This window comes from Engystomops pustulosus, chromosome 8 (assembly GCF_040894005.1).
Source record: "Engystomops pustulosus chromosome 8, aEngPut4.maternal, whole genome shotgun sequence".
Lineage (NCBI taxonomy): Eukaryota > Metazoa > Chordata > Amphibia > Anura > Leptodactylidae > Engystomops > Engystomops pustulosus.
The window spans coordinates 22506942-22532883 of NC_092418.1; the positions used below are offsets into that span (position 1 = coordinate 22506942).

The window sequence follows — 25942 nt, forward strand, 5'->3', positions numbered from 1 at the left end:
GGCAGATCTGGGACATGTGAGGTGCCCCCTTACCAGTGGACAGATCCCAGACATGTGAGGTACCCCTTTACCAGTGGACAGATCTTAGATACATGAGGTGCCCCCTTACCTGTGGACAGATCTCGGATATGTGAGGTGCCCCTTTACCCGTGGACAGATATCGGATATGTGAGGTGCCCCTTTACCTGTGGACAGATCTCGGTTATGTGAGGTGCCCCTTTACCTGTGGACAGATCTCGGTTATGTGAGGTACCCCCTTACCAGTGGACAGATCTCGGATATGTGAGGTGCCCCTTTACCCGTGGACAGATATCGGATATGTGAGGTGCCCCATTACCTGTGGACAGATCTCGGTTATGTGAGGTGCCCCTTTACCTGTGGACAGATCTCGGTTATGTGAGGTGCCCCTTTACCTGTGGACAGATCTCGGTTATGTGAGGTGCCCCCTTACCTGTGGACAGATCTTAGATATGTGAGGTGCCCCTTTACCAGTTAACAGCTCTTGGATATGTGAAGTGCCCCCTTACCAGTAGACAGATCTCGGACATGTGAGGTGCTCCCTTACCAGTGAACAGATCTTGGACATGTGAGCTGTCCCCTTTCCAGTGGACAGATCTCGAACATATGAGGTGCCCCCTTTCCAGTGGACAGATCTCAGACATGTGAGGTGCCCCCTTACCAGTGGACAGATCTCGGATATGTGAGGAGCCCCCTTACAAGTGGACACACACCTACAGGGGAGGCTGCATACCTCCTCTCCACTATATTTGAGGCCATTGCTAGGCTCCTACATCATGTCCTTAGCCTAACGACTACTGTGTATATTCCCAGGTAATGTCTTGGCCACACTTAATGGTAGTGTCCTGGATAGTCCCTCCGAGAACCCAGAGGAGAACACAGCAGAGACAGAAGAACAAAAACTGAAGAACGTGTTAGTGCTGAGCGGAGGAGAGGGATACATTGACTTCCGTATTGGTGAGTTGTATTTTATGTATACGTTCTTGTAATGCTTGCAGAGGCTTTTTAAGATTTAGGTAACCATGAGTCGGAGATTGCAGGTGTCATGGTTTCATATCAGCTAGTAGGACACAGGTTGAAGGTGACAGAGACGCAGTTTGCCTGTGCAGGGAGCGCCAGATTATTTCTGGCGTCCTCTGCACTGCACCGACAGAGTCCACCAACTTATTGTTCAACATAGGGCGTGTGACACAATACTGTCAGACTTTGCATGTTAAATCTGGTGCACGGTCCACAAATGTGTCTCAGACACTTATTAAATACATGTGCAAGCAGTTTTCACTAGAAAGAACGGACAAAGTCCAACAGAAAACTGGCACAAGGACCTTATGTGCCCCATTATGTCAGCTTCCATCTCTGTCCTGTTGGTACCAAAGGTTCTGGTGCTGCTTTTCTCAGCTGATCGGCAATGGTGTCACATGTCATATCCCCACCCATCTCACATAAATAATCTATCCTACAGAAAAACTATTAATATTTTACGGCTGGAAAACTTTACTCTAAATTTATTTTTTACGGTTTTCTAGCACCATGTCATTTATAAGGAGGTCCGGAAAACTAGCAACTCACAGGCACCGTATACAATAATTTAGGAACATTGGCTTACGTCATCCTGTAGAATTCTGCTACGGGGGCCAATTTCTCCTGTATCTAAGCTCATAAGAGGGTGGGATAAAGATAGTGGTTAATGTTACTTCATTATGGTATGAACATGTTATATCCATGGTAGACAATATGCGGTAGCCCAAGCATTAGTGGCCCCTCGTATCTCTGGAGTATGAAAGGATCGGCCAAGTACAAAGTAATGAGGATTTTCTTTTTTTTTTTTTTCTTAGGGGATGGAGAAGACGATGAGACGGAAGAACACACTGCAGATGATGGGAGTCAGACCAAACCAGTACTTTCTAAGGCAGAGAGAAGCCATATTATTGTGTGGCAGGTCTCCTATGTCCCAGAATAATTGCACCCTCAGCCTTGTCCCCAGAATGCCAAGACGCCTCCTGCTTCCCTGCACCCGCTGGAAATACCAAACTGGAAATCTCGCCCAACTCTGCGCAATTTCTCAGCCCGTATTGTGCTGGTCTTTTCATCCCGTACCCAGCATGTCGGACGACTCCAGAACACAGCAAATTCTGCAACCGCTTCTGGAGACTATTTATTTATATTCTCAACAAATTCTTTATGTTTCTTGTTCCAAGGCCTAAGAATAATAATCATCTGCCAGGCCGGCAATAAGATCCATGGTGGGTTCTGAAACTGATCGTCAGTGACCCTCTAGTAGGGGCTGGACCGGACCTGAGCATGCCTAATCATTCATATATAATGTAAATTACTGATATTCAATAGAGTCTAATTAGGAAATTGCTTCATTGCCCCATCCCCCACCCTGATGCAAATGCCAAACACATCTTATCAGTATTGGCCTATTGCGTCCTGTGTAAAATATTTACAAATTTTAAAGAAATTTCTGTGTATAGTAAAAGAGGACAAACAGAATGTGGGTGGCTGCTCAACATTGGAAGTAATGGTAACTGATGGGTCTCTTCTCAAAGTCATTGGACTTGTGTGTACAGGAACCAATCAGAATTCAGCTTTCATTTCCAAACTTGCACTAAAAAAAATGAAAGGCAGACTCTGATTGGCTTCTAGCAAGCAATATGCTGGATCAGGGGGAGATGTACAATGCCTAACATTCAGGGAGTGATGTTATAACAAATCGTGGAAACTGAATCAAAGAATTGTGAGTAATTAAAGAAAAACTACCATCAAAATCCATCATGATAAACCAGGGACACTTACTCAGATTCAGGCACCGTGACTGTGGTATCTTCTTATATTTCCCTCCCTTATATTTCTCTCCGTTTCCCTGTCTCACCCTCCTCCCTCAGCACAATAAATAACAAGTGCTTAGGGAGTGGGGGAGGATGAGACAGTGTAACAGCCTGTAAAGCCAGATGACAGTGGGGCTAGGGTAGCCCCTCAGGTTTATTAGCATAATTTGAGAAGTTGATTTTAGAAGGAAGGAGGTCATTGATAACGGATAAGAAGATTACAGTGCCTGGATCTATGAGCAAGTGCCCCTGGTTTACCAGGCTTAATATTGATGGTAGATTTCGTTTAAAGATATTCATGATGGGATTAAAAAGGGATGTATGGGATTATTCATAAACTATTTAATAATACATAAAGACAAAATAGTTAGAATACTCATGAACTAAATAATTAACCAACTAAGGGCTAAGAGGTCCCTCGCTGCAAGGGCTTGCAATCTAAAGCAGAAGAGGGAGATGGTCGGCGATGGCGAAGGCCCCTCAGATGGTAGAACAGGGTTATTGTAGGTTGCAGAGGTTTTCTAAAGGGGTAGGTTTAAGGTTGTTTTTGAAAGTTTTTAAAGTGGGAGATGATGTGTTATAGAATATGGGGGATGCATGAGGGAAGTACTGGAGATGGTTCTGTGTGGAGCAGATAAGAGGAAAGCAGAGAAGGATAGTAACCAGGAGGAGAAACAAGTGGATTAGTCTGGACTTGCATTTTTAAGGTAAAAGCAGATTCCAGAAATGTTCTTGAGGTGTAAGCGGTAGAAGGTGCAAACGGCCCGGATGAAGAAGTAACATGAGACTGCAGACATGTTACACCGGGAGGCTGGGGGTGAAGGGACCTGGTAGGTGTTGGTTGGGGAAAGATGACAAATTCAGTAAATTTATAGAAAGTGAGAGAAGATGGATATTGCTGTAGAGCAGAGATATTACTTCTAGGACAGAGGTTGCCATCAGTGTATTAGAGGTACCAAATGTCTCGGAGATCAAGGGTGAGGTACAGAAGTTGTCCCATGACGACTCTACTTGAGATAAAGGAGCAAAGATATACGAGGGCCAAGCCTCAGACACCAAGGCGTAAGATAGGGTTTGGAGTAGTCTATGGTTGTGATGGTGGGACAATGAATAACGCTGTGAGGTTTTGTCAGGTCAGGATGGTTTTAGTATAATGGTGGAGGTTAAAAATCAGATTGTTAGACAAAATGTAAGATGACAGGAAAGACATGGCTGCTTTCTTATGGAATCAATGCTTCTTCTGGTAACCTCATAGTGCTGAGCTGCAATACCACCCACAGCCTATACACAGGAGGGGCGCTGATTTATAACAAAGCATGTTTTTCGAATCCCATACATCCCCTTTATATCAAAACTGAGATAATATCTGTAACGTAGACTACAAGAAACTCCCAATGGGACATCCTCCTCTGGGATCCAATGGCTCAATGGGCAGCTCATCAGGTCTGAATGTTCAGGAAGTATAGACAGCCCCCCCCAGCAGTGTCGTCAGTAACAGAGCAATTGGTTTTCAAGTGCAGAACCAGCACCAAGAGGTGGGCCTTATTATACTTTCACTATGGTGCCTCATCTACTGGACTGATGGCTGTATAACCCGCCAGTCCATCCAGCCTTCTTATGCACTCAACGTTACAAACGTGAAACCACCAGGACAACGCGACACGAGGACTCGTGGGGGCATCAAGGCCTGAACTTTCACTCTAAGTTACTCCATACATATCTAGTTCAAGACCAATGGTAGGACTGAATCTAAAACCGCTCTATCCCTAGACGACTTCCCTGCATGTGATCCTGTAGCGCCTGCGCTGCCAGAGCGCCTCCAATACTCAAGTGTTGCAGGACTTTTCTGGGAGTTCAGGGGCTCAAATAATTAAAATTACGAAAAGCACATTTAATAATCGGCCAGCGAAGTGTACACAGTGCTCGGCTCTAACAGCTCGTTCTACCTACGGCGATGACATTATGTAAAGAACGTGTCACAAGGGGGCGCTCTAATGTGTTCCGTTCCCAAAAAGGCTTGTAAACTCCGCAGTGTGTCCTGTCCGTCTTCTGGTCTGATCGGTGGCATTATGTAAAGACAGCTGTACGAATAACGCTCTCTGCTTCCTCTATACCCCCCCTTGTGACATCGATGCCATGTAATTGTTATGTATGTAATAAATGTAATACAAAATGTATAAAAGATGCTGGTGTGGAGTCATTGCAGCGAGGCTCACGGGTCAGGAGCCATTTAGGGATGTTATATATATGTATGGGATCAACCCCATAGAACTGGAATTGACCCTCCATATCTCATTAGCATAAATTATACAAATTGATTATTGAAGGAAGGAGAACAAATATAATATTATTACTACAGTCCCGATGCCTGGATCTATGGGTAAGTGCCCCTGGTTTATCAATATGGATTGTGATGGTAGATTTTCTATAAATATGATATAATTCTGTAATACAGAGTAGACAAACATTTTAAAACCAGAAAGTTTAGATCTTCTGAATCAAAACCGAATAGTAACCTCAGACTTCCATTATTATTTCAGCCTTGCGGAATTCCAGAGCATCAGTGACTGCCAATGGATAATTACATTAAACCCCTCGTTCTCTTGTCCTGGTAGTACCGGATAATAAAAATAACTCGAAACTCCGACAAAGTTTCCAAATAATTTTATTACAAAAAGGGATATCAACTATACAAAAAAAATTTTTAAACCCCATCCTGTAAACAGATAATCCACTTGACCTTCTCATCCCCGTCACCCATTGTGCCCGACAACCTTCCAAGATGGACAATCGCAATAAAAACGTAAACTTCATACATGATCTAAAAAAGGACTGGACCAATTCATGATCTATGGTCTATGACTCTTAGGTCTTGTTCACACACACAAGCAGAAGGCTCTGAGATCTGATCAGAAACTTAAAGCTTTCAGTGTCATCTTTATTCCTAAATCTAATACCCAAAAATAGGATAACTCTGCAAAGGATGACACCTCTCTGGTGGGTGGAATATTATGATCAACGGGATTGGTTAAAGGAAGACTTTGAGGGAGTCTAGTTGGGGGTCGTTATACTGGAGAGTCCATACATTCAGAATATAGTACATTCATTTTTTGATATCACTGTATGTTCATATACAATCAGTCACTGTTGAATACAGGCACCTCCATAGGGAATGTAGAATCTCTTCTACATCAGCCCTTTGTTCCTTACAAAGTCAACATTTTCATGATAAAGGACAACTTTTATTACATCATTGGTAGCAGACTCCCAGAATAGTCACAGATCAGCTTCTGAAGAGGCAATCATCATGCTCCATCCACTGTGTTGTGGCTATGCTGAGCTCCCATTCACTCCCCTTTGTAGTGTTTATGAGGCTCATGAAGTGACAGGTTACAATACATTACTAAGGATCCGGCTGCTGGCACTCCTGCCAATGGGGCACTGCAGAACCCATAGGTCCTTATGGTGCACAATCCTGGAAATAGATTCACTCATGTGTTAAAATATGCAATTGTAAATCCAAATTTGGTAGCGATCAGGCCAAGAGTAAAGCAGCAGTCGGGGAAGGAGGACGGAAATTGTGACAGTCAAGTAGGGGGCGGGATATGAGCTGCTGTAAACATCATCTGTGCTTAATAGTGCTATGTAGGGTTAGGGGCTCAAGACATGACTCTAGGTATGTGAAGGGTTAAAGGGAACCTTCAGGCTCCTATAGAAAGAGGCAGTGCTACAGAAAATGCCTACTGACGTAGCAGACAACTTCTTACCAAAGGTAAGGCCTGGGCCTAAAGTAGACAGGTGTATAAATGCGGTTTTTATTAGAGAGTTTTTTCAGGGATTGGGATACTACCAGAAAATATTAAATTGGTGTGAATCCTACTCTCAGCATTGCATGGCGAGAAAGCTGCGGTAATGTGCACATAGAAGATGCACTAGATCTGCAGCCCACTCACACACACCTATAAGCAGGGTGCCATTAACTGGAAATCTCTAACCAATCCCAACTATAAGCTACGCATAGCATGGATACAGAAAAACCCTTAATAAAAGCACGGGTCTGAGGTCTCACACCTCCAGGAGACTGAAGGGTGACTAAGATTGACTGGGACTCAATACTATTCAGAGGAGACCTTATAAATGTGTGCAGTTTGGACGGAATTCAAAAAAATGCCCTGGGGTTAATGTTCATGTCTCACCCCCGGTCTTTAGTAGTAGTGGTCCTAACAAAAAAATTTTTTTTAAAAAATTTAAATCCCAGGGTAATTTGTAACATCTCCACATATATCCCATGGACATTTACTCGTAGATCCAGCTCTCGGCATGGTTCTGCCAGCACACAATCTCATCTGGACTGAACCAGAGAGAAATCTCCCGCTGGGCGCTCTCTCTGGAGTCACTGCCATGGATCACATTCCTGGAAGAGGAGGAAAATATTACATGGATGCGGCGGTGTATATCCCACGCATGTGAAGGCCGCTGGCAATGTGCATTGTGTGACTTGGTAGCTTACTGAAATACATGTAATGGAGGTGAATAGATATTAGCAACCACCTAAGGGTTAAAACAGACGGTCTGAACATAGCCATGGAGGTGCAGTGGCCGGGGAATGGGACTGAGCATCATGGTGATATGTAATTGCAAGGAGTCCCTTCTTCCCTGCAGAACAACAGAGCTGACCTGTAATCATGAATACAGCAGGGAAGTAGGGACTTCTTGGATCACATATCATTACGATGCTGCCCTGTCCTCAATGCTGTGGTCACTTTGTGAATTCTGGCCACTGCAGGTCAGTCATGCAAAGCCCCACCCCTTACTCTGACACATCCTATGAACCGTAAACGCCTTCTTATGTGCATCGTACCTGCTGACATCCACACAGAAGTCTCCTCGTATAGTGCCGGGTAAGGAGTCCGCAGGATTGGTCTCCCCCAGCATAGTGCGGGCGGTCTTCACTACATCCAGTCCCTGCCAGACCTGTAGAAGAGCTGCACGTTAGATAACCACAAGTCAAAGGAGTCATAATCAAGAGTCACAGGACACAACAGCCGCCAGAACTCACCATGGCAATCACAGGTCCGGAGCCCATGTACTTCACAAGGCGGCTATAGAACGGACGGTCCTGCAGTGCAATGTAATGTTCCTTTAGAAGGCTCTCGGAGGCCTGCAACAAGACAAGAAGCCAACATTGTAGGGGAGGGAGTTACATAGAAAGCAATAAAGGGATGGGACAGTTATCCTGCAGTGACTCCTTGCATCATAGAGGACTATGAAGATGGGAGTCCTGCTCTGTGCAGTGTTCAATCCAGGTAGATAAACATGTGCACGTGCAGACACATAGGGGGGAATTCATTAAGACTGGTGTTTTGAACACCCTTCCTAAAGTTCCTCCCCCTGGTGCTTGTATCTACCAAAAGTGCCATCCCCCTAGTAAATATCAATTTGGCAAGTTCTGTGTAGCGCTGTGTAATCTGTGTGCGTTATATATTATATATAAATAACTATTATTATTGGTGCATAATCCACAATTTTGGACCCAAGACGAGTTCTGAACTGGAATAGTGGGGTTTTTTTTTGCTATCATCTGCCCGGTTTCTCCTGGCAGAGACTATAGTAAATATAGTCTGTCAGGAGGGGCGTTCATGGCTATGCCCACCCGGCGTGCGGAACAGAGAAACACAAAAAACTGGTGGTGGCATAATAAATCTCCCCCAAGGAATTGCATTTTCGTGGTGACCTACCTGTATTAACTTCATCGCCACCAGCCGGAAGCCCTTCCTCTCGAAACGTTTAATGATCTCGCCCACCAGGCGCCGCTGATAGCCATCAGGCTTTATGGCCAGGAAGGTGCGCTCATTCACCCCCGTCCAGGCTGCAGAGAAAAGCAGTGTGGTAAGTACCGAGGGGCAAGTAATTAAAGGAAGGGGAACAGGGGGAGTAACAAAAATAACAAAACAAAGATGTGGGGGGATAATAAACCAAGTTATGGAGGTAGAAACAAAAATATAGTGGAAAAAGAAGGGCAAAAAGCCAAGATGAGTGCAGGTGGGGGCTGGGGCAAGAAGCTGAGACCTCAGAGGAGGGGGGCAATAAATCCATTAAGGTTAAAGCCCCTTTAAGGAGCCGTGTACAAGACTGACACACTTTCAGCTGCATGAAGATATCTGTTCACTGACAGCAAGCAGATAATTGAAACACATTCTAATTAAAAGTTGTTTTTTTCTTCTCCCCACCATTTATTGATTACAACCAATAAGCAAATATGTATCTCACATGTAGTAAGTAAGATGCGGTTGCCCATAAGAACTACTAGCACATCCCAATAATCTGAGGGAGAACAGAGAAGTCAATGGGACAATGAGGGGGAAGAACAATGAGGTAAAATACTGTGCCCACTCAGTGCCAGTCATCACATGGTATAAAACTCAATGCAGACCTCTATATAAGCTCTGGTGCAACTACAACCCCCAGTATGTGCATAGATGCGCCGTCACAGAGAACCGCACACTGCAGGGTCCGGTGCTGTGCACACAACGCGGTTGCTGTATGAGCGGTGTATGAGCGGTATATGCTCTGCACAGCCCCTGCACACATGAGCGGAGCCCCGGTATAACCCTGAACCCTCCGCCACCCGCCATTCTCTCACCAGAGGGGAAAATGTGCGCGAAGATAGTCAGCACCAGGCAGATCATGGCGAGAGCTGGTAGAAAGAGCCGGGGCCGCGCACGTCACCAGGGCCGGTAACGCCGGCGGCGCGCACGTTGCCAGTGACGCGCGCTTTTCGCGGGAAACCAGTCACATTGCTTCTTACATGTCTATACTGTCCTACACGAAATGAAAGTTCCCTTCTGATTGGCTGCTCTGTGAAAAACATTTAAGGGAACGTTCACACAGCTGAGGGTTTTTTTGGCAGTAGATTAAAAAAAAAACACTTTTGAAGTATATTCTTAATTTTTGGGTTTCTTAATCCATTTATATGTATTTTATGTCAACCATGAATTATTTTTTTTTAGATTGTTTTTATTATTTTCATTACCAACATACAACACTGTATTGAGCACCCCAGAGCCAGAAAATTGTTCTGAAATCCGAATTATGCTTCTTCTTTTGTGGTTTTATTTGAAAAAAAAAAACAAACGGTGTGCAGCGTTAAAAAAATATATGAAAAAATTATGCATTATCATGAAGACTTTGCAAAGAAATTGATGCTGGAGCCTTCCACCTCCAGTGTGAACAAGGCCTTATAGTTTTATAATAGACACACCTACATACAGTCAGAGCAACCCCATTCACGTATCATGAAGAGAGGTCAAACATACCAAGCTCTTGATCATTTTCTATGTATTTTGGGCTCTTTATGTGCTGGTCATATCCCAAAATGTGGCATATTTTAGAGTAGGGGGTTCCCAAACTACAGACCACATCTATCCGGCCCCCGTCGCGGCCATCAGCGGTCGGGCAGGTGCCTCCGTCCGGACAGGAATCTCCTGCCCGTCACTGTATAGTGCTCAATGCCGCCGGAAACGGCTGCTCGAGCACTATTACTACAGGTGGAGAGATGTGGCCGGAAGACAACCCCGGCGCACATCCCTCTTTGAACCTGGATGTGCGGCCGTGTAATGAGGTCATCTCGCGACCACTTACCCCTTCCTGTCCGGCAGCAGACAAAAGAAAGAAGACGTGGGGGCCACTGCCAGAGTTGAGTACAGGGGTTTTTTTTTTTTTGTTTTTTTAAACAGCAGTAAAAAGATTGTGGCGGCCAGGGGCCCTAATATATGAAATAATTAATTATGGGGGCAGCATAGAAAATAATTAATGGTGGAGGGGCAGCATATGTAATAGTTAATGGTGGGGGGGCAGCATAGGAAATAATTAATGGTGGGGGTCAGCATATGAAATAATTATGAGTGGCAGCATAGGAAATAATTAATTATGAGGGAAAGCTTATGAAATAATTAATGGTGGGGGCAGTCTAGTAATTAATGGGGGTGGCAGCATATTTAATAATTAATGAGAGGGTTCCTAGTATATTTAATTATTAATTGACCCAATTAATTAATTCTTTGGGCCATTATGAAAAAAAAGTTCACAAGGGGGTGCAGTATACTAAATAATTAATGGTATTAAGTGTATTCCAGATGCGGTCACATGTACCTCTATTTATTTTTAAACTTTGGTCAGGCCCTCCAATGGTCTGAGAGGGACAGTGAATGGCCCCTATGTAAAAAATTTGGAGACCCCCGTTTTAGAGGAACAGGTCTTCTTCAATTTGGACTAAGGGACTGTAGTTCAGTTTAGGACACATGATGAAGCACTTTATAGGACACGCTGCCTTTAAGTTACACTTTGTTCATTGTGATTGGTGTTAATCCCATGTCCTCAGCAGAGAATCCCTGGGATTACACATATACTGAGCTGGATAAACCATGCAGGATTATGTCAATGTAATTGGAGAGAAGAAATCCAAGATGCTGAAGTTTCCTCATTCATCTTCTAACAATAACATTTTAGGATATATCCATACTACCTAATGGGGTAAATGAAAATTATGCCTATATTTGATAAGGGGATTGTGTGATCCATAAAGGAGTGCAGAGACCCTTATGGATAGATACAACTTGAACCGGATAATCTATTACATACCGTACATGGAGGAGACCTGACATTATGTAAAGTAGTGTTTATTCAAAGTATTATATATCACTATCCCTAAATATATATGCTATGGGAAGGATCCTTTTCTAGGGCAGTCCTAGGTGCAAAGAGTTCGTATGTTCTCTCCGTGTTTGCATGGGTTTCCTCCTGGTCCTCTGGTTTCCTCCCACACTTCAAAACATACTGGTAGGTTGATTAGATTGTGAGCCCCATGGAGACAGGGACCAATTTGGCAAACTCTGTGCAGCGCTTTGTAATCTGTGTGCGCTTTATAAGGGAATTATTATTATTATTGTGCTGGTGCAGTCACTGTGTACATACATGACATTACTTATCCTGTACTGATCCTGAGTTACATCCAGTATTATACCCTAGAGCTGCCCTCGCTATTCTGCTGCTGGTGCAGTCACTGTGTACATACATTACTTATCCTTTAATATCCAGAAGTTAAATATAAAACTTCCTTGTGTAAACTGTGACCATCTTCTAAAGTGGATAAACAATACTATAACCAAGAGCTGCATTCACAATTCTGCTTCTGGCATCATACACGGCTAACAATTTAGTTAGGGTTGGAAAGAATTATTTTCTACTGTGTAAGATTATTGCAAATTTAAATGCACATCACCAGAAGCAACTTTTTTTTAAAAATTGATTCATGAAGTGACAAAATACCATAGAAAGACCCTTTTAATGCCCTGAATGTATTTAACCAGAGTAATTAATTAGTCACAGCCCCTCACTGTTATAATGGAGTTTATTTCAGCCCAGTGATACCGGTACTGAGCATCCACCAAAGGGGGCTGTACCTTTTGACAGCAGTGCCTACTAAAAAGCAGGACACAGACCCAACCAGTGCACATCTGACCCAGGAAACCGTGATGGATACAACTCAACTTTACACAGTTACTGAGCTCTATAGATGTGTTACAGTCAATGGATTTTTACTTCTGATGTGAACCACAACACAGTGGCAAGTCCATGTCACCATGAATGTTCCATAAGAGGTAGAATCTGAAGACGACCAAGTCCTTATCATACGGGTGTCCCCAGCTTGGCCTGTCTCTCCTCTTCAAACTTCACTCTTGAGAAGATGCGTTTCCTCTGAAGATCCAGCAGAGGTTCACTGATTGGTTTCCCTTCCTTCTGCATCTGCGCCAACATCATAGCCCTTAGGAGAGGTGGGTATGGCACACAGGGCAGGGGTTCCGGCTCTGGCAAAGGAGTGAATGTCTTAAAGTTTTCCTCCTCATGTCGTGGTACTATGCGCCAGTCGTGATACATGACTTTGTTGATCTCTGTCTCCTCAGACTCTTGTTTCCCTGGCAGAGAAGGAGAAGGGCAACGTTAGTACCAGGGAGAATCAGAAAACTATAGTGGTACATCATATAGAACTGATTAGGAGAAGTAGGGACTTACCTCTAAATGTTAAATAACCCCAAGCCTGACCATGGTCCATATTCTGAAATAAAAAGTTTAAAAAAAAATTAACAAATTTTTTTTGTATTTTTTTTTTTTTTATAACACAAAACAGCAGCAAACCATGTGGATTTCATAAGGTCAATTACTGACCTTGAAAGTCGAATTGAAAAAAAAGGGAAAAGTACACATTTAAAATCTGCACTTCTATAATTGAAAATCTGCCCCTTCTGCAGAGCCCTTTCAGTTGATATGTTCTGCAAGATTCATTCCATCCCTACTATTAAAGAGGACCTTTCATAGTGATTCGGAACAGTAAACCACCCACAGGCTTATGGAGTGCTGTCCCAAATCAGTTTTTACCAAGTTCCTCTGTGCCCGCAATGGGGGGGGGAAAGGCTTTATACTTACCTAGAGATGAGGCGCATCAGACTCATTTCCTTTGCTCCCCACCCCGTTGCAGTTCTTCAATGAAGCTGGACGGGCTACACCTGGCTTCTCTGCACATGCGTCGCAACTACGGCGTAAGCGCAGTGAAGCCGCGGCGTAACATGTCGGCTTAACTGCGCATGTAAACGTAACACCAGACCAAGGCAAGAATAAAGTTTGTTAATTTTGATAGCAGCCATGGAGGGACTTAACCCCTTAAGGACGCAGGATTTTTTGGCTCATTTCTCGCTCTCCAACTTCAAAAATCCATAACTTTTTCATTTTTACGTGTACAGACCTGTGTGAGGGCTTATTTTGTGCGTAACAAATTTTACTTTCCAGTAATGTTATTTATTTTAACATGCCGTGTACTGCGAAGCTGAAAAAAAAATTCCAAATGTGGAAAAATTTTTAAAAAACCGCACGTGCGTCACGTTCTTGTGGGCTCAGTTTTTACGACTTTCACTCTTCGCTCCAAATAACACGCCTACTTTATTGTTTGGTTCGGTACGATCGCGGTGATACCAAATTTATATAGGTTTTATTGTGTTTTAATACATTTTCAAAAATTAAACGAATGTGTACCAAAAAGAAATAACATTTTTGCCATCTTCTGACGCTAATAACTTTTTCATACTTTGGTGCACGGAGATGTGTGAGGGGTCATTTTTTGCGAAATGAGGCGAAGTATTCATTGCTACCATTTTAGGTCTGTGCGACATTTTGATCATTTTTTATGAGATGTAAAATTTTCATAGATCGGGCATTTTGGGACGCGGCGATACCTACTGTATATACTCGAGTATAAGCCGAGACCCCTAATTTTACCACAAAAAAAATGGGAAAACCTATTGACTCGAGTATAAGCCGAGGGTGTAGTATACAACCAGCCAGCCCCTGTAGTATACAGCCTGCCCCCAGTATGCCTAGCGAATAATAAAAAAAAATAAACTTAATACTCACCCTCTGACGATACTCGCCTTTGATGCTTAGCGGCGGCTCCTCTCTTCTATCTTCACGTGCCGGCAGTCGCGTCCATGCGACTTGCCGGCGGGCGCACAGTGCGATGCGGCGGTGTCGCCGCTGATGACGTCATCAGCGGCGACACCGCTGCATCATATTGTGCGCTCGCCGGCAAGTTGCATAGACGCAACTGCCGGCACGTGAAGAGAGAAGCCGCCGCAGAGGACCGGGAGCCGGAGGGTGAGTATTAATTTTTTTTTTAATTAACTCGTGTATTTTTTTTTTTATTAACTCGTGTACTCGGCTTATACACGAGTATATATGGTAATATGTTTGTGATTTTTACTGTTTATTATGTTTTATATCCGTTCTAGGGAAAGGGGGGTGATTTGAATTTTTAATATTTTATTAAACATTTTTTTTTTTTTCACTATTTTTTAGACCATCTAGGGTACATTAACCCTAGATAGTCAGATCGCTCCTACCATATACTGCAATACTTCTGTATTGCAATATATGGCATTTTTGCAGCACATTCATTACAATGAGTCACTGGCTCATTGTAACGAATCTGCAGATGCCAAACGAAGACCCGAGGCTACCATGGCAACCGATCGCCGCCCCCGATGACGTTCGGGGGCGCGGCGATCGTAATAAAGATGGCCGCGGTTATTAGCGGTGGGGGTTTGCTGCAATATGCAACAACCCCCACCTCTGTATGAAGAGGACTCAGCCCGTGAGCCCTCTTCATACATCCCTTATACCTCTGCGCCGTAGCTCTACGTTAAGGGGTTAATAATGGCTGATCTGGGACACTAAACCACTAATCCATAAGAACCTGTGGGTGGTTTAATGTCCAAAATTTCCATGACAGGTCCTCTTTGAACTATCTTGTCTTAAGATACAGACTGATGACCTTCTCTAGTATGAATAATTAAAAAGACTCTTTCTAGAAGTAGATCAGTTACTTCTACATGTCTGAACACAATGCCCTTATCTTATAAATAAGTAATGCCAGGTGCTTTGTTTAGTTTAAGTAGGAAAATTGCTTCAAAATGTGCCCGCTTGATGCAAGTATTCAATTGTCTTCTAATTGTCCGAACTTTCCAAAACTATACATCAATCTGCACAGCCCCTCCTGCCCTATAACATGCTGCCTCCAGATAGGACACTATGTACAATGTGCACAGCTCCTTCTGCTCTATAACATGCTGCCTGCAGATAGGACACTATGTACAATCTGCTCAGCTCCTCCTGCTCTATAACAAGCTGTCTGCACACTTAAAAATCACAGTTCTCACCTCAGCTGTGTAGTCCACTTTGACCTTTGTTATAGTCCAGTAACAGGGCTCCTGATACTCCTCCAGCCAGGATTTCCTTGTCACCACTCGTCCGATTCCAAACGCTTTTAATCCAGAGAGCAGAGTGAACAGTCTCTTCTCGTGCTTTACATCCTCCCAGGCAAGAACTGGCAAACGTTTGCCTGTGAAGGGCCGAGTCATGGTCTGTTAAAACAAAAGAAGGGATTTCATTGTCGGACACTGTAGCCAATAAGAAGACAATCACAGATGTTAATAAACAGGTTCATAGAGATGTTATACCCAGGAACTGTCTCGGATTTTACCCACGTTCTCTAGACCTCTGTAAAGTGTGTCATAATAAAATATGATTCAAACCTTTTTTTTTTATTTTGTTTAACTCCAAGCAGCAAGGTCACAATCTACCCATTATTGAGACTATATGCAAGCCACTTTCTAAGGGGATACAAGATTAAAATTCAAGTAAAAAAATACTTCTATAATAAATGATATTGGGAAACAAGTGCTGAAAATTGCCTCTATATTTTCAGTGCACATAGAAATCAATGAACACAAATTGCACACAAATCGCTTCATTCATATATAGTGACCTCGTAGTCCAAGGCAAAGCGCTGGGAGTCCCTGGGCCGGTTCTTATGCTCTCTGTACGCCCGGATCTTTCGGGCCATCTCCGCAATGAGCCCCAACTTCTTCTTCCTCGCCATGATCCTTAATTGCTACCCGATCGCAAAACACGTGAAAGTGACCCCGAAAAACAGTCTCCGACACCGTCGCGGCCTGATGACGTCTGCGAGCGCTGTCAACTGTGTCACGTGACGCGAATCTTTACTAGCTGCACGGAGTTTTTTTCCCCCTCAACTAACTTTATTTATAGCAAAACATTTTCTGATATTCTATATACAAAGCAAATTGAGCCGGGTTATTATCAGTTGTAAATTTGACAGAAAAACACAATTAATGGATTGAATTATGCTATAAAATGAAATGAATATAACAACCCTGCCCGAAATAAACATGGACGCTGAGCGGCTGACAACAGGTCCATGTGACGTGTTCAGGCGGATCATGTGATGTAGTAGAAAGAAAGTTGTGCTGGAGGAGAGGGGATGAAGATGTCGTGGTGCAGGAGCCATTTTCATGAAGCAATGCAGATTTGTGGATTAAAGGGAAGCGATCTACACCTCTTCTAGGTAGATTGATAGATATTTAATGGTTGGTTGCAGGAGATGTTATGTTGTAACTTATATTGTGTTTAAATTGTACTATAGGGTCGTCCAAGATTTGGAAAACAGTACGCTTTGTTTCCATAGTTTATGGGTTGTTGGTTCTTACAGGTCTTTGGAGGAGGTTGTACCCAATTTGATTGTTATGCCCTATCCACAGGTAAAGGGATAACTAGATGAGCAGTGGAGTCCCAGATGCTGGGACCAATCACGAGAATGGGGGTCCTGTTTTCTCTAATGGAGTGACCGGTAAAGAATGTATCCTGCTGTTCAATTCATTACTACAGGGATTCTGAAGGTACCAAGCACAGCGCTCGGGTATCTCCAAAACTTCCTTTTACTGTTTGTGGTAGTGCTGGCGATTCCAGAGTGATGTGCTCAACAATTTCCTATGCTCCCATAGTATTGCATGGAGTGTAAGGACACATGCTATACATGTTGCTTCATCAATTGAACCCCAATTCTCCTGATCAGTGGTTGTCCCACTAATCAGATTGTTATCCCTTTTTGTAGTTTATGGTATCCCCCATTAAACCAACTGTACAATAGTCTATGATGTTGCTACACTATATGCAGGCACTAAATAGTAGTTGTCATTATCTTGTTCAGCTTCTTTCTTTATTGCAAGGCCCCAAGGAATATAGTTGTGGTAAGGTGAATTATTAATGGCACCCTAGAAGACATTAGTGGATTATAATGCAGGTGGTTTGGGCAGTAGCCCAGGGACCACGTCTGCTAGGGTCCCCATGGACACCTAAACCAACCACCAGATTGTATACTCAGAAGGACCTTCACCCATGAAATCCTCCTTCATCTGTTCCTGCTCTTAATACACATGTACACAAGAAGCATTTCAGGACTTTTGAAGGTCCTCCAAAGGTCTTGAAACTGCTGATAGAAAGCAGAAAGGACACATCCTCCATTCTCCAAGAAGCTGATTGTAGTATCAGATGTAGATGTAGGAAGCGCTATAATATTCCTTCAGCCCAGGCTCCATGAAAGTCTTAATCCATCACTGCTAAGAGATTAGTGGGCTTGTAAATACAAGGGCCTCCCCAATTAAGAAGGGTTACCTGATGGTGATCCCACCGGTTATCTCTATAACATGAGATAATGTATATTGTATTTGTTATTGGTTTTAGGATTTGCACAGATTATACTAAGTTCTACCTAATACTAATAGTTTTCTATTCTATCTTACGTTTCTTGTTAGTTTTCTAGACCTCTACCAGTTATTACAAAATGAAGGATACAGTTGAGAAAAGTCAATCTTATTGATCATAATCAAGATTTGTGATGGAGACCAAACAGGGCAAAGGATCTTTTTCTAGGTCCCCAAGGAAACTAATGAAAAGGGCCAAAACCTGGGAGATTTCGGACTCTGAGACTGAAGAAGATCCTACTAATGTGGAGACTAGTGATGATACTAAGGTTACAGAGTTGCTTAAAAGTGATCAAGAAAGTCTCCAAGAGGAACCCAAAGCATCAAAGACGACTCAAGATGGACTGGAGGATCTTCATGTAAAATCTGAAGCTGATGGTTCTTGTACGGTCCAAACTGCTACTTTACCTGTGCCACTACCTGGGTCCAAAACTCCCAGTCCAAATAAACGAGCGAGGAGGAAAAAAAACCCAGAGGAACTGGAGGCTGATAGGATACGAGCAGAAGAACAGAAGAAGGAAAAAGAGGCCAAGAGGCTGGAGAGAGAGAGGATCCGCAATCAGGAGAAGGAGGAAAAGGAGAAGAGAAAAGAGTCTGCGCAGGCGCTGAAGCTCCTGAGACCAGATCAGTGTGGGAAGTACATGACCGTCCAGCTTGATGCAGGTAGGACATGAATGGTATATGAACGAGGTGAACTGGAGATGTTTCCCATAGAGACTGCTTCACTTTGGTTCTCTGCGCCGCAGGTTTATGGTTTCATATCTATTTTCCTACCATAAGATTTGTAGAACAATTTTGCCTATTATCTTGATTACCTATGTGCAGCAGTTTATTTTATCTTCCCTCTATCCTAGCTGACTGTGTCTCCTGGCTGTGCTGATTTCTGAAAGAAAGGAAGGGCTACTGCTCCCTACTCACAGAGGAGCAAGGTGGGGGAACATCATAAGATAGTGCTCTCTGTGTGTAGCTCAGACGAGTAGCAGAGCTGAGTGTGTTTCTCTGCGGTCGCAGAATGATGCACACATTCCCTATCAGACCCTCCATCTCAGTCTGTGATTTTACAGAACTTTTCTCTGTCTCTATCTGCATCCATAGCATCTGCACCCCTCCCCTATCCACCTTCTACTTTTGGCACTTTGTGCATGGTGCAGATAAGCTATTAACTCTTAGTGCTCACACAGCACAGACTATACTCTTTAACTGCTGGTTTCTACTACTTAATACATGCTGCATGCTTCCTCAAGAAAGCTGGCAGACTAGGCTCTATATACATCCGCTTTGTACACTATGCAGTGTTCAGTCGGTTTACTTGTAGGAATCTCACTGGCTTTGCTGTTAAATTACTAAATGAGAGAACACAAGGCATGGGAAGTGAGGGAAACCTCATTTTGACTCCATATGAGGAGCAGATACAGTAAGCGGCCAGCAAGCGGAAGCGGAAGAAGTTTAGAACAGAAATGCCATAACTCAGGAAATAAAAGGGCAAGCAGCACAATATGGGCATCGTTTTGTTTGTATTAGAGGAAATCTACAATTTGCTTTTATGCATTGTGAACCAAACATACATTGCTGTAGCTACACTGATGCAGAAACATATCTTGTTTAATCCCTGAACTGAGTGGTTTTGCTGAAAAAACAATTATAAAATTACAATAATAAGGCTCTGTCGCTCCTGTGGCTACTCAGCACTTCTCCTCTTTCACTAATGATGCACTGCTTCAGAGAATGCTGTATTTACTGTGTTGTTCCTGACAGGCAGAAGTTATCAATCGCTGCACCATCCCCCAGCTGCTGTCTATGAGTCATTCAGCTCAGGTTGATTAGTCTTACCTGGACAGTTCAGGCCGCTGTTTTATGAATGGGAGCCAGCTTTCCCAACGTCTTGAATTTTATAATTGTTTTTTGAGCAAAACCACTTGGTTCAGTGATTAAACAAGATATGTTTTTGCATCCGTGTAGCTACAACATTCTCAAGGTATGTTTGATTCACAATGCATAAAAACAAATGGTAGATTTCCTTTAAAGGGGAATCACAAATCATCATAACGTTGGAGTTTTGCTTTAAATCTATAATGTACCACTTCCTAACCAAATACAGGTGATTGTCCCTCCACCATGCTTTACACTGCAGCTCTTATTTAGCTTGTCCAGTGTAAGAGCATGGGTTACAGTTACCAGGAAGTCATTGACTAGGAACTGGTGTTTAGCGCAGTGAGGATGAAAACTATTAATATGAAAAATCTCCCCATCCCTACTATACATGTCCTTATACATGTCCTACAGGTCTCCTCCAAGACGCCGGTTGTGAAGATCTGCTGGAGGCATTGAGAATGGCGGATTACAATTACTCCATAGAGCCGCACTCTGTTCCCAACAGCATCACTTGGAAAAGAGAGATGCCAGGAGACTGGACATGTGTCGTAAGAGGAGCATTATAACTTTTAACCAGTTTTGATCAAATCTGTACAATCGGAGCAGCTACCAATCAGATAACAAATCTTACTTTATTTGGTCCCTTTAATTTTTGCTATGTTTCGCTGCTGCACATCAGTTTTGTGTGATCACTCTGATTGGTGTATAGTATCTGCTGAAACCATCTTGTTTTTTGCAGGAGGGTCTGGAACTTTGCAGAGGAGAAGAAGAAGAAATGCTGATCCTGGTGGAGCCTAAAGATTTTCTCATGAGCGTTCGCTGCTGCGTTCAGGTAAACACTGGGATGAGATACAAAGCTGTAAAGAGGATTCATTCATTCTTCAGGGTCTTAAAGATCTCTGTTTGCTGTCTAATTGTGGTTTATATCATGTGGCTGAAAATCCTTACAGTGCTACTTAAAGCTGAGAATCCGCTAAAGTGTTTCAGTGCAGTTAACATGTATCAGCATGAAGCGCAGGTTGTTTAGCTCACAGAGGATATTTCTAAACTGAATACTACCGTAGTTGTGCTGTCTATATGGATTGTTAAAATGTTCTCAATAACTGACAGCAAATGGAGATATTGGGGGAGATTTATCAAGCTGTCTAAGGCTATATGCACATGAACGTGTGCCCACCGTACCGTAGCATGGCAGGCACACGTCGGTGCCCGGGAGAGGAGAAGGGTACCCCTATCCATAGCGATGTATGGTGCACGGCACCTTACCGCTTCCATATGGCGCCATTCGCCCATTGCCGTCTATGGGGGACGTATATACATCGGCCGTATATACACTCACCGGCCACTTTATTAGGTACACCTGTCCAACTGCTCGTTAACACTTAATTTCTAATCAGCCAATCACATGGCGGCAACTCAGTGCATTTAGGCATGTAAACATGGTCAAGACAATCTCCTGCAGTTCAAACCGAGCATCAGTATGGGGAAGAACGGTGATTTGAGGCCTTTGAACGTGGCATGGTTGTTGGTGCCAGAAGGGCTGGTCTGAGTGTTTCAGAAACTGCTGATCTACTGGGATTTTCACGCACAACCATCTCTAGGGTTTACAGAGAATGGTCCGAAAAAGAAAAAACATCCATTCTGTGGGCGGAAATGCCTTGTTGATGCCAGAGGTCAGAGGAGAATGGGCAGACTGGTTCGAGCTAATAGAAAGGCAACAGTGACTCAAATCGCCACCCGTTACAACCAAGGTAGGCAGAAGAGCATCTCTGAACGCACAGTACGTCGAACTTTGAGGCAGATGGGCTACAGCAGCAGAAGACCACACCGGGTGCCACTCCTTTCAGCTAAGAACAGGAAACTGAGGCTACAATTTGCACAAGCTCATCGAAATTGGACAGTAGAAGATTGGAAAAACGTTGCCTGGTCTGATGAGTCTCGATTTCTGCTGCGACATTCGGATGGTAGGGTCAGAATTTGCCGTCAACAACATGAAAGCATGGATCCATCCTGCCTTGTATCAACGGTTCAGGCTGGTGGTGGTGGTGTCATGGTGTGTCTTTGGGCCCCTTGGTACCAATTGAGCATCGTTGCAATGCCACAGCCTACCTGAGTATTGTTGCTGACCATGTCCATCCCTTTATGAGCACAATGTACCCTGTAACATCTGATGGCTACTTTCAGCAGGATAATGCGCCATGTCATAAAGCTGGAATCATCTCAGACTGGTTTCTTGAACATGACAATGAGGTCACTGGACACAAATGGCCTCCACAGTCACCAGATCTCAATCCAATAGAGCATCTTTGGGATGTGGTGGAACGGGAGATTCGCATCATGGATGTGCAGCCGACAAATCTACGGCAACTGTGTGATGCCATCATGTCAATATGGACCAAAATCTCTGAGGAGCTTCCAGCACCTTGTTGAATCTATGCCACAAAGAATTGAGGCAGTTCTGAAGGCAAAAGGAGGTCCAACCCGTTACTAGCATGGTGTACATAATAAAGTGGCCGGTGAGTGTATGTCCCCCATACGGTCATCTGAATGTAGCCTAAGAGTAGGAATGTGCGTTGTATCTCATGGCAACCAATTACAGCTCAGCTTTCATTTTACCAGTGCTCATGAATTTTTTTTTAAAGGGGAGCTGTAATTGGTTGGCATGAGCAACTAAGCCCATTCTTACTCTTAGGCAGCTTGATAAATCTCCCGCATTCTCATTAAAAGTTCAAATAAATTTAGCAAATTTCACATATTTGACTATTTAAATTGTTTTACACAAAACTACCTGTTGAAAGGCATTGTAAAAGAAATTGTGAAACACAACACTTTTTCCCAAAACAGCGCCACACCTGTTCGTGGGTTATTTATGGTGTTACAGCTTGGCTCCCTTAAAAAGCACGGGATGAATTGCAGTACCACTCATCACCTTTAGGCATGTGTGGTGCTGTGTTGAGAAAACACAGCCATGGCTGTACAGCAGCACCAATACATAGGAAAACATTGCTGCGCTAATGCTGTGTTACCCATGATGCCTTAAAGGGGGGTGTTGTATTGTATAGCTTTTTTATGGTATATGATATTGAAGCACCTATGTGTTTGAGGCTGTGGAAAGCTGATTTAAGGATTTTGGTGATACTTGGTAACATGACCAATGTGTACGTCGCAGACACTAGCAACCTCCAGCAATATCGAGACCCTGGGGGCTGCATTCGAAATTGCGAAAAAATACCCTGATAAGAAGATCGTATTGGTTGTCCTCGGCCTCCGTGACTATCGTAGGTAAGTTGTTATGTGATATGTTAAGTGTTCCTGTCATTTGGTTCTCCTGTGCGTCTAACCATCCCAGGTGATGGGACATAAACATTCAGTACTGCAGCCTCAGGCTTTCGGCCTATGTTAGGTTTTCACATATTTAATGCCAAATGTGTGGTTTTGATCAAACAATATACAACGCAGGTGTAAAGTCTCTCATAAAATGTTTGTTTGGACCCATAGGTACCAAAAATTGTCTCACAAAATGGAGAGACATTCACTGGAGGGAACAGCTAAGTGTAACCTAGAAGACGACTGGGTAACATGGAGGCAGGTGGATGAGGTGAGGTGTTTTCTTTTTGTAGATTATTATATAAATATAAAATGACCCCATAGGAAGTGAAACATGAAGATAGAAATGGAAATAGAACAAAAAAGACCTAGTTTTATAAATCTAAGGGTGAACCTTCACATGTTGTCCAAGGCAACCAACGACAGCACAGCTTTCTTCTCATATACTGCTTTAGATGAAGTGTGATTGGTCAATATGGGCAATATGGTCAATATGGGCAACATAGACCGAAAGCAACCAGGCCCTAAAAATTAACCCAATCAAACTTCCTGAAAGGGGTTGTCCACTTTTAGCACATTACAGCAAATAATTGATATTGTTTGTGTAACGAAAAGTTTCCAATATACTTTCCATATCAATTCCTGAGTGTTTTCTAGATCTCTGCTTGCTGTCATTCTATAGGAAACCTTTATGTTTACTTCCTTTAGATAAACAGCGGTCCATAGTCATGTGATCTCACACAGGTTTATGGCTCATTAGAATCATGCAGCTTTGATAACACAATGTGATGACAGCAAGCAGAGATGTAGAAAACTGTGAGTAATTGATACAGAAGGTATATTGGATTTTTAAAATTTTTTTTTATAGCTTTTCATTACACAAACAATATCAATTATTTTCTGGAATGTACTTAGAGTGGACAACCCCTTTAAGGACATGGGAGGACCGTGCATCCACCATTTATGGCACCCACTGATGCACAGATTTGAGTTATACCTGTTGGCGCCACAACGGTGTGTGAACAGTTTACCACTTAAAGGGGTTGTCCACCATACTAGGTCATCTCTTAGGTAATATATTTTAGACTGTGGAGACGCCAAAATTCCTTCTATGAAAGTCTTTTATTAGAATACTAACTAATGGTATGATGATGCACATTCCATTCTGGGGGGTCCAGGCCCTTGTGTTTTTGCAGCTTTATTACAACACGGAGGTGTTAAATGTGGACACATGGAAGCAGCTCGGGCAGCATGTATGTGCCGTGACTAAGAGCGTAGCTCAGCGCCCATTTCGGTGAGTTTTCCGATAATCTATGCTTTGTGGGCTGTGAATCTACTAGAATTTTTTTTTTTTTGGGGGGGGGGGGGGGGGGGGGGGGGGGGGGGCAAAAAAAGCAAAGTCCAGCACTTGTAGAGATCTTCTAAAATCCAGTTACTTTAGTTTCTTACCTATATTTCTGTATAGTTTTATATAACACGTTGCTGCGTTTAGTCCTATGACTAAGGACTACTGTCCGAAATGCTTTATGGACACATAGAAATTTTTTCACTAATGCCTTACTGAACATTCTTTTCAATAGGCTTTTTCACACTTTAGTTTTCTACCACTAATCCAATGTTGTCGGTGAACATAAAAAAGGACAGGACTCAAAATATATTTCCATCAGTGAAAAAAAAAAAAAAAAACTTAAAAAGCCCATTGAAAAGAACGTTCAGTAAGACATCAGTGACAAATCATTAAAGCCATGACGAGTAAACAAATTTGTATGCTTCCATAACACCAAATTACTCAAGTGCGAGTGAGCCCTTAGGATAGGTCATCTGTTGTTACTACCTGGAAGCCTTCTTTAAAGGACATCTACCACCAGAATGAAAGACTGTATGCAAATGAGCCTAAGGGCCTCCTTTAACACCTATGTAGCATGGAGCCCCTCAGGCTCATTTGCATACAGTCCTTCATCCTGGTGGTAGAAACCATTTAAAGGAGGTGATGTTCTGTTTGGTTACTGTACATCACATAATTTCTCTCTGCAGGCAACACTGGGAAGCGCAGTCCTATTCCTTCTGCACCTCTGTAGGGAGCTGGAGAGGTTGGGGCCCTCGTGGATCCATCACGGGTTTACCTTTGGTTTGGAGAAGGCAAATTCAGCAGTTGAATAGAGTCAGTCCAGCAATGGCTGCAGCCATAACGGAGGCCTATCCCTCCCCACAGCTACTCATGCAGGTTAGACTCCCACCATGCACTGGTATATTATTAAGGTGGAGGCCACACACACCATATGAGCAGTTATATATTGGTGTCCTGTATCACCCATGCTTATATCCCTCTGCAGGCTTATGCGTCCTGCAATACTGAGAAGGAGAAACTTTCTCTCCTCTCTGACCTGCGGCTGCCGCGTAACACAGAAGACACCTATGACCCGGATCACCATGCCGCAAAGGGCGAGGAGCAAGCCGCAGGGAGAGACAGGCGAATTGGACCGGACTTATCCAGGCGGATCTGGCTGCTTCTGACTGCAACAAATCCAGAACTAGTCTTGGATCTGAATTCATAGCACATGGAGCTGTAATCATTTCCTACAGAACTCAACCTGTTATGACCTGGAGATGTTTGCGATCCCTCTCCATTGGTGCATGACTATGAAATCTATCTGGTCCTGTGTTGTAAATTAAAGGTATAACTTATGTAATCACTCTGTCTGTAGCTCCTGTGCTTGATACTGCTAT

The 25942-nt window shown here is 43.3% G+C and overlaps 4 protein-coding genes across 20 annotated transcripts in view; 2 read left to right on the forward strand and 2 right to left on the reverse strand.

Annotated features, from left to right (window-relative positions):
* The window catches only part of MAPK8IP3 (mitogen-activated protein kinase 8 interacting protein 3), a 41827-nt gene extending 36796 nt beyond the window's left edge, over positions 1-5031 (forward strand). For all 17 annotated transcript variants that reach the window (XM_072120267.1, XM_072120274.1, XM_072120275.1 and 14 more), the window contains 2 exons: positions 832-975; positions 1854-5031. In XM_072120267.1, coding sequence (XP_071976368.1) covers positions 832-975; positions 1854-1978 — 269 coding nt within the window. In that variant the 3' untranslated portion in view covers positions 1979-5031. The remainder of the gene's footprint in view (positions 1-831; positions 976-1853) is intronic.
* A 467-nt stretch (positions 5032-5498) lies between these two features.
* On the reverse strand, positions 5499-9630 carry NME3 (NME/NM23 nucleoside diphosphate kinase 3). The gene is made up of 5 exons (XM_072120286.1): positions 9493-9630; positions 8588-8718; positions 7909-8010; positions 7711-7823; positions 5499-7263 (listed from the first exon to the last, which is right to left on the reverse strand). The coding sequence occupies exons 1-5, from the start codon at positions 9536-9538 to the stop codon at positions 7146-7148; spliced, it is 510 nt and encodes a 169-aa protein (XP_071976387.1). The 5' UTR covers positions 9539-9630; the 3' UTR covers positions 5499-7145.
* A 2610-nt stretch (positions 9631-12240) lies between these two features.
* MRPS34 (mitochondrial ribosomal protein S34) lies at positions 12241-16473 on the reverse strand. Its single transcript, XM_072120285.1, has 4 exons — positions 16222-16473; positions 15614-15817; positions 12921-12963; positions 12241-12823 (listed from the first exon to the last, which is right to left on the reverse strand). The coding sequence occupies exons 1-4, from the start codon at positions 16333-16335 to the stop codon at positions 12537-12539; spliced, it is 648 nt and encodes a 215-aa protein (XP_071976386.1). The 5' UTR covers positions 16336-16473; the 3' UTR covers positions 12241-12536.
* Positions 16474-16555: 82 nt separating this feature from the next.
* EME2 (essential meiotic structure-specific endonuclease subunit 2) lies at positions 16556-25908 on the forward strand. Its single transcript, XM_072120284.1, has 9 exons — positions 16556-16821; positions 18068-18679; positions 20300-20436; positions 20628-20720; positions 23058-23170; positions 23387-23486; positions 24394-24509; positions 25250-25439; positions 25549-25908. Exons 2-9 carry the CDS (start codon positions 18151-18153, stop codon positions 25768-25770), a joined length of 1500 nt encoding a protein of 499 aa, XP_071976385.1. The 5' UTR covers positions 16556-16821; positions 18068-18150; the 3' UTR covers positions 25771-25908.
* The last annotated feature ends 34 nt before the right edge of the window (positions 25909-25942 follow it).

What these genes read in the sequence shown, in the direction of transcription:
- MRPS34 (XM_072120285.1), bottom strand. Translation starts at nt 16,335, where the DNA reads ATGGCGAGGAAGAAGAAGTTGGGGCTCATTGCGGAGATGGCCCGAAAG. An exon ending in GCTTTGCCTTGGACTACGAG is followed by an intron (nt 15,818 to 16,221) that starts GTCACTATATAT and finishes TTGTTTTAACAG; the next exon opens with ACCATGACTCGGCCCTTCAC. An exon ending in AAGTGGACTACACAGCTGAG is followed by an intron (nt 12,964 to 15,613) that starts GTGAGAACTGTG and finishes TTTTTATTTCAG; the next exon opens with AATATGGACCATGGTCAGGC.
- NME3 (XM_072120286.1), bottom strand. Translation starts at nt 9,538, where the DNA reads ATGATCTGCCTGGTGCTGACTATCTTCGCGCACATTTTCCCCTCTG. An exon ending in CCGGACCTGTGATTGCCATG is followed by an intron (nt 7,824 to 7,908) that starts GTGAGTTCTGGC and finishes GCTCTTCTACAG; the next exon opens with GTCTGGCAGGGACTGGATGT. An exon ending in TTCTGTGTGGATGTCAGCAG is followed by an intron (nt 7,264 to 7,710) that starts GTACGATGCACA and finishes CTCCTCTTCCAG; the next exon opens with GAATGTGATCCATGGCAGTG.
- EME2 (XM_072120284.1), top strand. Translation starts at nt 18,151, where the DNA reads ATGGAGACCAAACAGGGCAAAGGATCTTTTTCTAGGTCCCCAAGGAAA. An exon ending in CAGGAGACTGGACATGTGTC is followed by an intron (nt 20,437 to 20,627) that starts GTAAGAGGAGCA and finishes TGTTTTTTGCAG; the next exon opens with GAGGGTCTGGAACTTTGCAG. An exon ending in GTAGCTCAGCGCCCATTTCG is followed by an intron (nt 24,510 to 25,249) that starts GTGAGTTTTCCG and finishes TTCTCTCTGCAG; the next exon opens with GCAACACTGGGAAGCGCAGT.